We start from the raw sequence: 15,655 nt of genomic DNA, 5'->3' as shown, positions 1-15,655 counted from the left end.
TAACGCTGCTGGAGCATACTTATCACTCCCTCCCCTTTCCACAATGACCATCCTTTTCATGCTTGGTCCCTAGCCCTGTGGCAATAGTAATTTGGATAAATTAAGTTGCTTCATGTTCAGTAAAGAAAACTAATCTAATAAAATAATGGAATTTTGTATTAAACCAAAAAGCATGGCCAGAAAGCATTTGAAGAGTAGGAGAGATGGTAGTCTGCCCCTTGGGGAGCCAGCGTGTGTGCAGGGTGGAGCATGTAGGCTGCAGAGGCATGGCCTCAGCTTGAATCTCTCCTCTGACATGATTAGGGAGGCGTCCTTGGTAAGTGACTTAACCTCTGTGTGCCTTAGTTTCCTCACCTGTAAAACTAGGATACTACTGTCCTGAATTCCTGTAAGTTGGTGTTTGAAAATGTACTGAATTCATGTTTTTATAAGAGCCCTTTACAAACTCAATATCCTCGTCCAAAAATGTCCCAATGTTCTCGATCTCTTTTGTAAGTATTCCCTTCATCTTCTTGCTCTGCCCCATGGCTGCTTCTCCCCTGCTTCTGTCACTCCCCCTCTCAAACAGGAGCTATGTTGTCTTACCTACTTTTTACCACTTGGTTCATGGGTAGAGTGGGTGTCTTCCTTGCTCCTCATTGCTGCCCTCAGATTATGTCCTGTCCCTCCAGAAGCACTGAGCTTTGACTCTCACATCCTCAAGTGATCCTACCCACCACTTCTTGTTGTAGTTGCCTAACACTCTCTAGCTTTCTCCATCTCATCCTCTGAGAATGCCTTACTGTCATTCTCTCTCAAGGACATCACTCTTGTCATCATGTCTAGTGATTACAGTGTCTGCATGAATGATCCTTTTAATACCTGGCCCCTCAGTTCCTTAGTTTCCTCTCTTTCGATAATCTTGTTCTCCTCTTTACCTTAGCTGCTCAGTCCCACTACAAATAATAAAATAAAATAAAATAAAATAAAATAAAATAAAATAAAATAAAATAAAATAAAATATAAAATAAAAATCTGACAGTCACTCCACGACCTCAGATCCTCATTGTGCCAGGTCACTTCTCTGAATATACCAATTCTAATAACAGCCCTGCAACCCCATTGTCTTCCAGTCCACCAATCCTACTACCATGTCATGATCCTTACTTAGCCCCTTCGGGTCTTAGTTTCTTATTATCCAACTGAAACTCAGGGTCATCCCAGCTCCTTTGGCAAAACCACCATCCTGGCTAAAAGCACCTGTCTACCACCCCATGTCTGCCTCTCCTGCTTCACATGACAGTGAGCATACAACCATGCTCACTGCTCTCACCACCACTGATGACAAGTTTTTGAAGTCAGAAGTCCCAAGAGAACTTCCACCAGCTCCAAGCACCTGCATATATGTCTGCAGCCTCTGCCCTCTCTCCTTGTACTATGGTGAACGGTCAATGATCCACGTCATGGCAATCCTTCCCTACAAGGCTCACTCTCACAGTCAGGGTCTTTGGGCTCCCTGTTTCCTCTGCCTAGATCTTTCCCTAGATGTCTGCATGGTTCACTTTCTTCCTTCCAGCAGGTTGACTCAAATGCCACCTTCTCAGTGAGACCTGTGTTTCCTTGTCTCTGCAGTGTCCCTTGCACTCATGCACACACACACACACACACACACACATTCCCACATGCCCCATGACACCTCCTACCTCCTCTTTAGTTTTCTCCTTAATGCCTATCATTCTTATCATACTGAATGTTTTTCCTACGAATGCTTGCTTATTGGTCCCCTCCAGGATATAAACTTCACAAGGGAGGACTTGAGCTGCCTTGTTCACACTGCTGTGTCCCCAGTGCCTGGGACAGTGTCCAGCACACAGAAGATATGCAATAAATGGTCACTGAATGAAATAATGGAAGAATGAGAAAATTATTGAATTAATGCAATGACAAGTGCCTGTGTGTTTTTACCTACCCTAATGTTTTCCTTCTTTCTTTCTTCTCTCTGTCCTGACCTAGATACTGGATAGACTACTAGACGGTGACTTCACAAACAACCCTTCTTACTTCCAGAATGTCACAGGATGTCCTAGTTACTATAACATATTACAGTGTATGGTAATGACAACATTTTTAAAACTATGATAGTGTTTGCTTAACAGTTTTGGCAAAATCAAATTTCTTCCAATTTGAGAAACACTATAGTTGACTTTATACTAGATAAACATGTCCTAACTGTATGGCTTTATTTGGTCTACTAATCTATAGGATTTTCCCCCCACCAATGTTGTATATGCTATAACCTGACCATCAAGGATGTATGATATTCCAGATAACTCAAAACAACCTCTGATTAACACAATTTCCCCCCAGTAGAGCTTGTTATACAAAAGTTCTTTTGTCAAGGATAGAGGCCAGGATTACAGATCTGGGAATTAGGTTCCAGAATGCCAAGTCTGTAGTGAGTTTCTTGAAAATGTCCACATTATTTGTTCTGTACTTAAGACAGCTTGGATAAGCAAAATTGCCAAAGCCTTTATGAAAATATTTGCTTTGCCTTACTTTTAACTTAAGATGGTTTGTGCACTTAGTATAGCCCTCACTTCAAGCCCTTTGGAATATTTCTCAAAGTATTCAAGTAGTTTTCTTCCATTAAAAAAAGACCAAAGTTGATGTCCTTTGTGCAGAAATAATCAAATAAAACACAATCAAATAAAACAAATACCCAAAGTGGGTATTTGAATTTGTATAATCTTTATCTAGTGCATATGACAATACATTTTGTTTTTTTTTTTTTAAGATTTATTTGTTTGTTTATTTCTTTGAGAGAGAGAGAGAGAGAGCACACACAGAGGGAGCAGCAGACACCACCAAGCTCCCCCTCTGCTGCCCCCACTAAGCAGGAAGCCCTATGTGGGGCTCGATCCCAGGACCCTGGGACCATGACATGAACCAAAGGCAGATGCTTAACCTTCTGAGCCACCCAGGCACCCCAATGCATCTTGTTTTTAAAATTGCCTTATTTATGAACTATTTTATAGATAAAATATAAAGCTAATTTCAATAGAATTTGCCAACCCTGTGGTTTTGGATTTAGATTCCCCTAAGAAAAAACCATATGGTAGGCAAAAGAGAAACAGAATTTGTAATCACAATTCTTTTTCCTTGACAAAGTAATATATTCAAAAAATTAGCAAAAATTGAGGATGCACAAGATTGTTGATCTCAAACTCTCTTTTATCCTTTTGTAATTTCTTAAAAACAGCATTTACACCCTTTCTTCTTTTAGTATGATGAATATCACAGACTTATCAATATCACAGATTTTTATGCAGTATTTTTTTAAAAAAATAAGACTTCTGGACAACTTTTTTTTTGTCTAATGTCCTTCATAAAGTCATCTGTTTTTACACTTGGTGTATTTCCCCTCTTCAATTATGGTTAGCTGGTTATTTTGTATGTGTGGTTTTAATAAACAGCAGAACATGGGAAAGAAAGCCTCAGCTTTTAATCCACCATGCCACCACCCTGGCTCCTGGCTCCTCTGGTCCATTTGACCTTCGTTCCATAGAGCCTCTGACAAGGAGCAAATTGCTTTTGATAATCTCACCTCTTGCATTTTTCCTGTCTTTGCCTCAGATGGGGTTATTGATTGGAGTTACAGATTGTAAAAGGTTAGTTTGCAAGAAAGGAAAATGGAGCATTTGCAAATGGGGTGTCATCCAGTTTTGCTGTTAGTAGAATTTCAATTCCCTCAGAACCCTCAAATCCAAAATTTCTGGATGGAGACCAGTTAAGAGTCAGGTCTCATCTTGTTCATCATTGTTTATGTTACGAGAAATTTTTTTTTAATTTATTTTTTTATTGTTCAATTTACTAACATACAGAATAACCCCCAGTGCCGTCGAGAAATTTGAAGCTTTCTCAGCATGCTGTTCCTGCCACCTGGTCATGTTCCCTGATATTTTTTTGATGTCCCCTTCTGCCAGGAAGCTGAGGACCAAAATTACTATGGGACTTTTTTGTCCCTCCCACAAGTGAGGCAAGCCATCCATGTGGGAAACCAGACCTTTAGTGATGGATCTGAAGTTGAAAAATACATGCGAGAAGATACAGTCAAGACCGTTAAGCCCTGGTTAGCTGAAATCATGAACAATTACAAGGTAAGAGAGTTACTTCAGTTACTGTCTATTTCAGGAACTTTGCAGATAACCCAGAGAAGAGGTGACTTTATTTGTGATTCAACTTCTGCCATTTTGTTTTTACTTTTAGGATATTTTATAAATACAAATAACACCCCCCTGTACTGTTTGATTTCTTTGGATTAAGTTTTCTTTTTTCCTTCTAATTAAATAACTATCCCTTGATAGTTTCTTCAAATGAAATTCTCTTTGGCACATGCCACTTCTCATCATTTCTTGAGAAAAGAGGTACAGCAGAGCCAAGATGACTGGCCTTGTGGAAGCCAATTTTGCCTTATTGCTTGCTTTATAATATTAATCCCAATGAAGTCAGGGTTAAATGAAATCAACTGGTTGTTCCAAAAAGTGCATTTTACCTCATAATTATATTCATTCCCATTGCTCAATCACAGTTTTTTTTTTTCAGTATCTGCTTTAAGCCCCAAATGGTGTTAAGCTATCCCCTTGAAACAATGAAACAATGAATAAGAGAGGGTCCCTGTTTTGAGGAGTATAAATTCAAGCACTTTGTTACCTGAGATGTTCTTCTGTCTGATTTTCTGCTGGAGGTACCAAAGGAAAGTGAAACCGTGATGCCCTGAAAATGCAGGCAAAGGGGTCATGGACTCCTAGATTTCGCACCATGAGAGGAGGACACCAAGAACAAGTGAGATAGGAAAAAAGCATCCTGTGATTTTCTTTCCTGCTACTGCTATTCTCACCTCCTCCTTTGATCTTCCTAAATTCTCATCATCTGTCCTAGGCCTGGTCTGCAGGGTCAGTGTGCTGATGATAGAGGGGACTACCTCCTGAGGTGATCCATTTCCTCTCTATTTCCTGGCAGAGGCAAGAGTAATGTTTGAGATGAACAAAAAACAGGGCTACCAGTAACCAACATACCTTGGTAGGAATTAGAAAAAAGGCTAGCCTCCGTTCAGGATACTTCAGTTCCATCAGTCAAAAAGCTCTACTAACATATTGCTTTAATTCAAATGAAACTCTTCACTACCATTTTTCTGCCAAGAGGAATATACATGCCTACAAGGTCTGTGTTAGAAATCTTTTTCCTTAGGATTTTTCAGTGTGCAGCCTTCAGTACTGTACGGGAAGTCTGTTGCCAAATGTACCCTTACTAGATTGTGTTCTGAAATATGCCGGACCTAGAAGGAGGCCCATGTTTTGGTGTTGCCTCTAGTAAATAGTTTGAGTCCCTTGACATTCAATCCTATTGAAAAAAAATCTACGGTCGGCGGCATGCCATCTACAGACCCATTATAAATTTGCAGAACTTGATGAAATATTTTCGAAGAAAGAAAGGATCTAGCTAGATGAGGTCAGAATTTCAACCATCCTTGTGTTTGGTTCTGTTGGGGTCCTTAGTGCTTGCCTACTTGGAGCCTTCTCTGCACACCTTTTTAAAGCACTTCACTGGTTGTCCTCTTCTCCGAGTTCTCAGACCCTGTTGTCTCTATCACTGTGGCCACACTTAGAACCTTGGACTATCATTGCAGTCTGTCCATTCCAGCACCAGCCTGGTGCAGATGTCAATAACAAATGAATGAATGAATGAAAAATCCATTCTATGTAAATTAGTGTTACATCAAAAATATATCTAATATATTTGTCCATAACTTATTAGGTGTCATCTACCCCCCCACCAAAAAAAGAAGAAGAGCTGAGCACTTGTGTTCTCAAAACATAATAATGGGCTATAATATAACATTAAAGAATGCAAAGTCTTTTTTTTTTTTGAGTGGAGAGCAGATAAGGAATTTCTGTGTATATCTTGTGTGCCCCTAGAAGAACATTTTCTCACTGTCTAAATTTAACTACAATATGATTCTTTTTTCAGCCAAGTGAGGATAGGAAGGAACATGTAGCTCACCTGATTATATAAACTATCCTGATACTGGCTAATCGCCATAGAATATCCCCTTGGTTGATAAAGATCATATTGATTAAAAATGACCCAGGATTTTGATATGTAAACATCTCTGTCCCAGTTTCCAATGTATCTTAAACCTACCAAAATGAATTCCAATGAAATCAGAATATTCTTTAAACTTTAAGCTCTGAATCAGTTGTCAGAAAGAAAGAGAATAGATCAGTGGTATAGATAAACCATGTTTCCATATAGAAAGAGAACGAAATGTGCAGTCAGTCCAAGCACAGAGTAAAATGTGGTTGCTGTTACAACAGACTATGGATTCATTGCTACAGCTGCCATTGCCTCCAGGGCAATGATTATCTTTGGCTTGTCTGTTAATGGTGGTGAACCTCAAAGTATATCCAATAGAATCAGAATGACCTAGGTTGTCTTAAAACATTAGTGCCCTCAAAATTATATTTATGCAAGTCTCAGTGCTAATTTGTCATAGAAAATGGTGTACATGTTTCCATTCATAGGACCATGGGAGTCTTTTTCTAGTACTAAGTTCATTTTAGTACTATGTGGAGTATCTCTGATGGGCTGAAGAAGAACTTCATGAGTTTCTGGGAACTCAAAGAACTCCTGTGGTCCTTGAAATTCTCATGGCTAAATCAGATCACAATACTAGCAGGATTTTTAGAGTTAGCTGGGTCATAGAGCATGGCGGTTATGGGCATGAGTTCTCAAATATTTTGAGCTTGAATTCTGGTTCATTGTTCAGTGGCTGTGTTCCTTTAGAGGAAGATACTTAAAGTCTCTGTTCTTCAGCTTTCTTATCTGTAAAACAGAAATAATAATAGTACTTACAGGTGAGTTCTTATGAGATTTAAATAGATTACATATGTAAAAACACTTAGAACAGTGACTGGTGATTAGAAAGTGCTTGAAAATATAAGCTATTACCAATGGTGTTCAACAAACTTTAGCAAGAGTCTTAAGCACATGCTATATACAAAGTTATATAAGAAACCCTGAAAAACAGAAAAAATAAAGACTTAACAGACTTTTGGTTTCCAGTTCATCATGTAAGGAACTTAGAAGTTACCTCTCGATCTGAAGAACAAGTAAAAAGTTAAACAAACTGAAAAGTCAACAACTCTTCCTAGATCTGTGAGAAGAGTGAGGTCAGAGGCCAAACTACTTCTCTATAAATTGGAAAGAGGCAAATACAGAGAACCACAACTTATCTGAGCAGAGACTTCCATAGGAACCAATGCCAGGGTAACAAAACCCAAACTGTAAGTTTTTACAATAAGAAAATGAACAAACCAAAAAAAAAAAAGAAAATGAACAAACCAATTAAAAAATGGTCAAAGAACTTAACACACCCAAGTCTTAAGATCTTAACCTCACTCAAGATATACAGATGGCATGTAAGCATATGCAGAGATGTTCAACATCATCTGTCATCAGAGAATTGCAAATTTAAACAATGAGATGCCACTACTCACCTATTAGAATGGCCAAAATCCAAAACACTGACAACAAGTGCTAGGAAGGATATAGAGGAACAAGAACTCTCATTCATTGCTGTTAGGAATACAAAATAGTATAGCTACTTTGGAAGACAGTTTGGAAGTTTGTTGTTTGCTTGTTTGTTTTTTTACATATAAAACTAAACAAATTTTACCATATAACCTAGTAATCATACTCCTTGGTATTTACCCAAATGAATTGAAAATTCATGTCTACACAAAATTCTTCACACGGGTGTTTATAGCAGCTTTATTCATAATTGCCAAAACTTGGAAGCAACAAGATGTTCTTTAGTAGATGAGTGAATAAACTGTGGTATAGACAATGGACAATATATTCAGTGCTAGAAAGAATGAGCTCTCTTATAGGGCTTGAAATCTGGAATTGGGATGCCACCAGTTTTGGTTTTCTTTTTCAATATTTCTCTGGCTATTTGGGGTCTTTTCTGGTTCCATACTAATTTTAGGATTATTTGTTCCAACTCTGTGAAATAAGATGATGATATTTTGATAGGAATTACACTGAATGTATAGATTGCTTTAGGTAGCATATACAGTTTTTTTTTTTTTTAATTTTTTATTTATGATAGTCACAGAGAGAGAGAGAGAGGCAGAGACACAGGCAGAGGGAGAAGCAGGCTCCATGCACTGGGAGCCCGATGTGGGATTCGATCCCGGGTCTCCAGGATCGCGCCCTGGGCCAAAGGCAGGCGCCAAACCGCTGCGCCACCCAGGGATCCCTACAGTTTAATGGTATTTGTTCTTCCAATCCGTAAGCATGGAACATTTTTCCATTTCTTCGTGTCTTCCTCAATTTCTTTCATGAATGTTCTATAATTTTCTGAGTACAGATCTTTTGCCTCTTTGGTTACGTTTATTTCTAGGTATCTTATGGTTTTGGTTGATCATCAAGACAGTATGGTACTTGCACAAAAACGGATACACAGATCAATAGAATAAAATAGAGAACCCAGAAATGGACTCTCAACTCTACGGTCAACTAATCCTCAATAAAGCAGGAAAGAATATCCAGTGGAAAAAAGACAGTCTCTTCAATAAATGGTCTTGGGAACATTGGACAGCCACATGCAGAAGAATGAAACTAGACCATTTTCTCACACCATACACAAAAATAGACTCAAAATGAATGAAAGACCTAAATATGAGACAGAAATCCATCAAAATCCTAGAGAACACAGGCAGCAACTTCTTGCTAGACATGTCTCCAAAGGCAAGGGAAACAAAAGCAAAACTGGCCTATTGGGATTTCATTGTATAAAAGGCTTTTGCACAGCAAAGGAAATAGTCAACAAAACCCAAAGACATCTGACAGAATGGGAGAATATATTTGCAAATGACATATCAGATAGAGGGAGAATACCCAAAATCTATAAAGAACTTATCAAACTCAACACCCAGAGAACAAACAATCCAATCAAGAAATGGGCAGAAGACATGAACAGACATTTCTTCAAAGAAGACATACAAATGGCCAACAGATGCACGAAAAGATGTTCAACATCACTCAGCATCAGGGAAATACAAACCAAAACCACAATGAGCTACCACTTCACACCAGTCAGAAAGGCTAAAATGAACAAGTCAGGCAACAACAGGTATTAGCAAGGATGCAGAGAAAGGGGAACCCTCTTACACTGTTGATGGGAATGCAAGCTGATACAGCCATTCTGGAAAACAGTATGGAGATTACTGAAGAAACTAAGAATAGAGCTACACTATGACCCAGCAATTGCACCCTGAGTATTTACCCAAAGATACAGATGTAGTGATCTGAAGGGGCACCTGCACTCCAATGTTTATAGCAGCAATGTCAACAATAGCCAAACTGGAAAAAGCCCAGATGTCCATCGACAGATGAATGATAAAGAAGATATGATATATGTATACAATGGAATACTACTGAGCCATCAAAAAATGAAATCTTGCCATTTGCAACAATGTGCATGGAACTAGAGGATATTATGCTAAGTGAAATAAGTCAGTCAGAGAAAGACAATTATCATATGATCTCACTCATATGTGGAATTTAAGAAACAAAACAGTGGATCATAGGGGAAGAGGGGAAAAAATAAGACAAGATGAACTCAGAGAGGGAGATAAACCATAGAGACTCTCAATCCTAGGAAACAAACTGAGGGCTTCTGGAGGGGAGGTGTGGGGGGGACAGAGTAACTGGGTGATGAACATTAAGGAGGGCACATTCTGTAATGAGTACTGGGTATTATTTAGGACTTATGAATCACTGACCTCTACCTCTGAAACCAATAATACATTATATGTTAATTGAATTTAAATAAAATTTTAAAAATAAAATTAAACTATATGTTATATGTGAAAAAAATTTTTTTAAAGATTTTGTTTATTTATTCATGAGAGACATAGAGAGTGAGAGGCAAGGACATAGGCAGAGAGAGAAGCAAGTTCTATGCAGGGACTCAGTCCTGGGACTCTAGAATCATGCCCTGGGCCAAAGGCAGATGCTCAACCACTGAGCCACCCAGGTGTCCCATGAAACAAATTTAATTTTAAATTAAAAATTACTTTTTACTGAGTTTTAGAAAAAAATAAAAATAAATAAAAATTTAAAAATGAGTTACCCAGCTGTGAAAAGATATGGGAAACTTAAAAGAAGTCAATATGAAAGAGCAACACACTGTATGTTTCCCACTATATGAGATTCTGGAAAAAGCAAAACTATGGAGACAGTAAAAGATTCACTTGGTGCCAGGGGTTAGGGAGGAGGGTGAGGTGAATAGGCAGGGCAGAGAAGATCTTTAGAGCAGTGAAACTGTTCTGTATATTACAGTGGTGGATACATGTCACTGTACATTTGTCAAAATCTATGGAATGTACACTAGCACGAGTCAACTCTCATGTAAACTAGAGACTTTGAGTGATAGAGGTATATTAGTGTAGGCTCCTATATTGTAACAAATGTACCACTGTGTTGGGGGAAGGTGATAGTGGGAGAGCTTGTGCATCTATGGGGACAGGAGATATAATAGAACTGTATTGCTTTTTGCTCAACTTTGCTGTGTGCCTCTTGAATTAAAAAACAAAAAAGACTTGATCATCTGCTTATTGAAAGAGGTATAGATACCAGTATATTGATAAAAGACTCCATTTCTACTTCCAGCACAATGATAAAGTAGACACTGAAAGACCTCTTCATTGAAACACAACTAAATTCACATTAGATGCAACAAATCCAGTTGCCATGCTTTTAACAAAAGATCTCAAAGTGACAAAAAGAAACCAGAAAGAAAGAAAGAAAGACAAAAGATAGGAAATTGAATTCTGTAGAGCAGGAGAAGTAACACAGAGTGGCCCTGAAGGTCAGTGTCCTCAGCATTGTAGTTAGTGACTGAACCATAGGCCCAAGTAAGGTGAAGCTGCTAACCTGAGAGCCTGGCACCAAGCCTGGGATACATGGAGGGGCTAATTGGTCCCAGGTTGGCAACCAACTAAAGCAAGTTCACAACACCTAGAGGTGTTTTGGATTTTCAGATTTTTATTATCTAATAATAAAACAGAAGCAAATACACAACACCTAGAGCTATTTTGGGTTTTCAGATTTTTATTAGCTAAGTTCAATGCAAATGTAAGCTCATAATCAAAAATCACCCACTATGCAAACTGGCTACCATTGCTGAGGATAAGCAGAAAGAACTACAAAAGATATAGATATCCAAGGGGCTGCAGATAAAGGAAATATGAGGTATAGAATATAAATAACTATGTGTGAAATATTTAAATGCATAGATAATGAGCTTAAAAATAAGCAATTAACAAAGAACCATAAAATATGGCTAGGCCAATTTGAAGGAGAACTAATAATAATTGTTAAAAATGAAAAATACAGTTGTTATATTTAAAATCCAGCACTTGGAGGGTGCTTAGGTGGCTCAGTCAGTTGGGCATCTGCCTTTTTCTCGGGCCACAGTCCTGGGGTTGTGGGATCAAGCCCCACATTGGGCTCCCTCCGCAGGAATCTACTTCTCCCTCACCTTCTGCCCCTCCCCCTGCTTGTGCTCACTCACTCTCTCAAATAAATAAATAAAATCTTAAAATATCTATCTATCTATCTATCTATCTATCTATCTATCTATCTATCTATCTAAAACCCAGTGCTTGGAATAAAGAATAGAGTAGATATTGCTGCCAATAAAATTTGTGGTTTAGAAGAAAGTAACCAAAATGGAACATAGTGAGACAAAGAAGATTTGAACAATATAATTATCCAGCTTGATTTAATGAATGTATATAAATCTGTAAACATAGCAATTAGCAAGTCTTAATTATTTTAAAGAATTTGCATTATATAGCCCATATTCTCTGACCACATACCATGAATTTAGAAATCAATAATAACTATATATAAAAATATCCAAAAAATACAAATAAAAATGTAAATCCATATAAATTGTGTATCAAAAAAGTTATGTTCAAAAAAAGATGAAAGCTACATATATAGTAATGTTAAAAGAGAAAAAATTGTTTTTGTCTAAATAGATCCAAAAAGGTGAATTTAATAAAATTAAAAAACATTTACAATAACATTTTTTAGCAAACTAGGAATAGTATCCCTAGTATTTTCTTATGGCTGTTGTAATACCGTTACCACAGACTTGATGGCATAAACTACAGAAATTTATTTTCTTACAGTTCTGGAGGATGGAAATCTAAAGTCCCTTTCACAGGGCTCAGATCAAGGTTTTAGTAGGGCTCTACTCCCTCTGGAGGCTCTATGAAATAATTCATTTCTTGCCACTTTTCGCTTTTGGTGGCTGATGACATTCCTTAGCTTGTGGCCACATCATTCTAATCTCTGCCTCTGTGGTCACATTGACTTCTTTTGCTTTATTGTCAGATATCCTCTGCCTCCCTCTTATAAGGATACATGAGACTACATTTAGGGACATACTGGATAATCCAGGATAATCTCCACATCTCAGATGCTTGACTTAATCACATCTGCATCTGTCTTCCTCCTTCCTTTGTATCTATCTTTGTTCATTCATTCATTTTAAATTTTCTATACAAAGTAACATTCACAGGTTCCAGGGATTAGGACTGAATGGGTATCTTTGGGGATTGAGTATTATTCAGCCTAGCACAATATGAGACTTTCTTGACTTGATAAAAATTACCAAAAGCTTACAATAAGCATAATTCTGTTTCATAACATACACGTTGCTCTAAGATCAGGGTTTTGTGATATAAACAAATTTAAAAATGAATGGGGGAAACTCCAGTTACTAAATGTATAAGGAGTAATGGAATCATTATTTGACAAATAGTATGGTAATAGTTGTTTCAGACAAGAATCACCGATGGAGGCTAAATATAGTGAATGAAACTATGATGAGAAATAGCATCAAAATAGTCTCAAAGTATTCACCTTCAAAATATTTATGATGAAAGAAAAATTAGTAATTTATAGTAGGGAAACCTGGCATATAGAAATCAAATGATCTAAGTTAATATTATATTTGTCCCATTAATGGGACAAATCAACGTTATATGTCTCTGATGTATTATGCTGAGAAGACACAATAACATTAATGTGATATTCTTCCAAAAAATATCTAACAGGACTTTGATAATGAGGAAACATCAGACAAACTCAAATTAGGGAACATTTCACAAAATAATTGCTAGTACTTGTCAAAATGTCATGAAAAGACCAAAGAAGAGGAAAGAAAAGGTGGAGAAGAAGGAAGAAAGGAAAGAAGGAGAAAGAGAGAGAGAGAAAGAAAGAGGAGGAAGAAAAAAGAAAAGAAAAACAAAACAAAAAAACAACTTGGGGGACAAAGGAGACTTGAAACCTAAATGTATATACTATGTGACCTAGGACCAGAAAAAAGTTATTAGGTGATGGAAAATTTTTAATATCAGTGTTAATTTTCTGATTTAATGATTTCATGGTGGTTATGTTAAATGTTAATAATTTGAAGGCTACCTAAAGGGTACACAGGAACTCTCATACTATTTAACAGCTTTATTGAGGATACAGTTCACATACTGCAGAATTTACCAATTTAAAATATTCAAGTCTGTGGCTTTTTAGGATATTCACAATGTTTGCAGCCATTACCACTATTTAATTTAAGAATGTTTTTGCCACATCCCCAAAAATCCCTTATCCTTTGGTAATAACTCCCACATTTTCCCTGTCTCCAGCCCCTGACAACTACTACTCTCCTGCTTCTGTGGATTTGCCTACTTTGGACATTGTACATAAGTGGAAGCAATACGTGGCCTTTTGTAACTGGCTTCTTTCACTTAGCATAATGTTATCAGGTTCGTGCATGTAGAATGGATCAGTACTTCATTCCTTTTTATTGCCAAATAGTATTCCATTGCATGGCTATGCCCCCATTTTATTCATCCATTCACCAGTTCTTCCCATTTTTTGACTATTACTAATAATGCTGCTGTGATCATTCATGTGCAAGCTTTTGTATGGACATGTTTTCAGTTCTCTTCATTATATCCCTAGGAGTGGAATTTCAGGATATACAGTAACTTCATATTTGACATTTTGAAGAACTGCCAAACTTTCCAAAGTGGCTGCAGCATTTTACAATTCTAGCAATGGATGAGAGTTTTAATTTCTCCCCATCTTTGTCAACACTTGCTATTGTCTGACACTTCGATTCTAGCCATCCTAATGAATATGAACTATCCCTTTGTGGTTTTGACTGGAATTTCTCTAATGAGTTGAGCAAATTTCCATGTGCTTTTCATTGTTCATTTTTGTAAATTCTTTGGGGAAATGTTTATCCAGGTCCTTTACCCATTTATTAATTGCATTATTTGCCTTTTTACTGTTGAGTTCTGAGAGTTCTCTATGTATTCTGAATATTAGTCCTTTATCAGATATAGGATTTCAGAAATATTTTCTCCCATTCTGTGGGCTTTCTTTTCATTTTCTTGATGGTGTCCATCGAAGCCCCAAAATTTTAAATTCTGACAAAGTCCAATGTATCTGTGTTTTCTTTTGTTACTTATGCTTTTGGTATTATATCTAAGAAACTATTGCCTAACTCAAAGTAATAAATATTTATTCCTATGCTTTCTTTTGAGTTTTAGCTATTATTTGTCATTAGTGGAAATTAATAAGCCATAGATGGATGCAATATTATAAGGACTCTTAGAAATATAATGTTGGGTTAAAAAAAAGCATGCTGCAGAAGAATACATACAGAATAAAACATGAAAACAAGCAAAGATCAATAATATATCATTTTGAGATACATTCATAGGTAGTAAAACCATTTTTCAAAAGTAAGATGATTCTAAACCTAAACCTCAGCATAGTGGTTCTCTCTGTGGGGTAGACAGATGGTTGGGACAGGGGAGAAGTACTCTGGGTAGATTCTCTGATATTGGTAACACACTGTTCTTAGGGTAGCTGGTGCATTTGTGAATGAATGTCTGCTTATATTATGCTTCCTAATCTACAGATAGAGTACATATATTCTTTGACATATATATAGGGTACGTGATAAAATTTTGAAGGAGGCAGACTGTGATTAGTACTTTGCAGAGATTTAACTGACATGTTTTGAGCTTGTGGACTGCTTAGTATGGCCGTACTTTTAAACTCCCTCAGCATATGACAGAGACTTGCAAGGCATTAGGTGGAGACAAAGACACGGATCTACTCTCATGGAGAATTCCAGCCGTTTTCCTCACAGGAAGACATGGATTACATAATCCAAAATAGTAGGTGATTAGAATAATCTTTTTCTACCTCGCCCTATATGCTCATAAGCAGGCAATAAATTTACCTTGCAAATCATATTCTATTCCAGCTCCCTGATATTGATGGTAAGGTGTGTTCAGTGTCAGGTGTCAAGCTGCCTAGAGTTTAAAATTTTCCTTTCACTCCCTAATCTGTAAAATCCTATTTATCTCATTGACAATAAGCATAATATGGGCAGCCACGTTGCCTTCTTGTTCGCCACTCTACACGAGGCACCCAGCACAGTGTCTGACATGTAGTAGACATTTAGTAAACTTTCATGATGAAATAATTGTCATGGGAAAAAGGAAATAATGTCGAAATG

At 37.2% G+C, this 15,655-nt stretch overlaps 1 protein-coding gene across 6 annotated transcripts in view; it reads left to right on the top strand.

Annotated features, from left to right (window-relative positions):
• Nucleotides 1–15,655, top strand: part of CPVL (carboxypeptidase vitellogenic like) — a 126,844-nt gene that overhangs the window by 66,660 nt on the left and 44,529 nt on the right. For 5 of the 6 annotated variants that reach the window (XM_038557205.1, XM_038557206.1, XM_038557209.1 and 2 more), the window contains 2 exons: nucleotides 1,993–2,091; nucleotides 3,963–4,136. In XM_038557205.1, the coding sequence (XP_038413133.1) occupies nucleotides 1,993–2,091; nucleotides 3,963–4,136 (273 nt within the window). The remainder of the gene's footprint in view (nucleotides 1–1,992; nucleotides 2,092–3,962; nucleotides 4,137–15,655) is intronic. The other variant, XM_038557210.1, reaches the window with a different exon arrangement.

Source organism: Canis lupus, chromosome 14 (genome assembly GCF_011100685.1).
Source record: "Canis lupus familiaris isolate Mischka breed German Shepherd chromosome 14, alternate assembly UU_Cfam_GSD_1.0, whole genome shotgun sequence".
In the NCBI taxonomy this organism is placed as follows: Eukaryota; Metazoa; Chordata; class Mammalia; order Carnivora; family Canidae; genus Canis; species Canis lupus.
Note: the sequence above shows the minus strand (reverse complement) of the source record. Positions and strands in the feature narration are given on the sequence as shown.